This window comes from Aplysia californica, unplaced genomic scaffold (assembly GCF_000002075.1).
Source record: "Aplysia californica isolate F4 #8 unplaced genomic scaffold, AplCal3.0 scaffold01328, whole genome shotgun sequence".
Classification (NCBI taxonomy): Eukaryota; Metazoa; Mollusca; class Gastropoda; order Aplysiida; family Aplysiidae; genus Aplysia; species Aplysia californica.
The window spans coordinates 63,369-64,825 of record NW_004798598.1 but is presented as its reverse complement, the minus strand read 5'-3'; the positions used below and the strand labels follow the sequence as shown (position 1 = coordinate 64,825).

At 36.7% G+C, this 1,457-nt stretch overlaps 1 protein-coding gene across 1 annotated transcript in view; it reads left to right on the top strand.

The window, feature by feature from the left end:
* The window catches only part of LOC106013826 (G-protein coupled receptor GRL101), a gene marked incomplete in the record, with an annotated part of 5,937 nt that extends 4,649 nt beyond the window's left edge, over nucleotides 1-1,288 (top strand). Inside the window, 2 exon segments of the mRNA XM_013090543.2 lie at nucleotides 313-430; nucleotides 1,152-1,288. Coding sequence (XP_012945997.1) covers nucleotides 313-430; nucleotides 1,152-1,236 — 203 coding nt within the window.
* Between the last annotated feature and the right edge of the window lie 169 nt (nucleotides 1,289-1,457).

The following is a 1,457-nucleotide window of genomic DNA, read 5'->3' as shown; positions in this document are numbered from 1 at the left end:
CCCTTTCCTGCTCTCTGGCAACTTTCTGTCGTCTGCTTTCTGGAAACTTTAATGTGTGTTTGTTTGTGTGTATATTTTATTGTTTGTTTGTCTGCGTGTGCGTGTGTGTCTGTGTAGTTTGCCTGTGTATGTGTGATAAAAACACTCTAAATCTGTCGATCTTATTGAAGATGGACTTAAATTGGAAACTCTGTATCTTAATTAAATAACTTACTGTGTTGCCAATCTAAACAATTTCATTATTTTAAAGTTCTTCTTACGTCTCACATTCTCTTAACAAACTTATCAATGCATGCCATTCCTTGATGACAGAGCACCCATGCCCGTACGGACAGAACCTTTGCATGTGTTATGACCAGATGATGAGCTGTGAGGGCAAAGGTTACAGGCAGCTTCCTATCCCTAACCCGCTGGAACAGATAAACAAACTGTAGGTACATTGTGTCTGTTTGTTTGTCTGGATGCCTGTCAATCTATCTATCTATTTATCTATCTATCTATCTATCTATTTATTTTTCTATCGTTCATTCTCTCTAATTCTATCTCTCTTTCTCTCGGTCTGTCCATCTATCAATCTATCTCTCTATCTGTCTTTTACAAATAGAACTGAGTGTTCTTACATACTTAGTGGGAGTGTGTGTATGTAAGTACTGTGGATGTGTATGTGATTATGTACGTGTATATGAGTGTGCGTAATATGTATGCTTATTATGTATTCATGTCTGCACGTAAACGAGTTAAGTGATTTCGCAGCACCTATGTTTCTATTATTATTAGTGTAAGCACATCAATATTGATAATTATACAGTGGATCCTGCTAAAACAACCACCTGTCAAAGATGAAGACCTGTAAAAAAAAACGCTACCTCCCACTTCACATTTGCGGTCTTTGCTGGGGGTTTTTTAATTGTTTCTTTCAGGGGTTTTTTTGGGGGGTTTTTTTTTAGGGACTTGTTGTTGTGTTTGTTTTTGTTTTGTTAATAATATTATAATAACCATTTCAAGAGGACAACCTGTCTAAGATAACCACAGTTTTTACTCACAAATTCGTGGTCGTCTAGGACAGGTTCTATTGTATTTTTCCCTCTCACTTTTAAAGAAAGATCTCACTAAGTTTCTGATTCCTCCTATTACGTGACCCAATCTTTCAGACAACTAAGTGGGAACAGGCTGGCTTTGAACTCTACCACCTTCAGCGGGGCAGGCAAACACATGGACAGTGTTGTGTATCTGTAAGTGAAAGTTGAAACTGCTTCATAACCAATTGATTTGTATTTTTGTATCATTCTTCTTGTTGTTGCTGCTGCTGTTGGTGGTGGTGTTGTTGTTTTGTAGAAGGGGAAGGTATAAATGTTAGGTGTCTAACTGTTAGTTAAAAAAATATGAGAGGTAAATTCATTTCTTGTAGTTTTATAAAAACGCCTAGAATTAGATACTCATTTATTACTTATGCACAC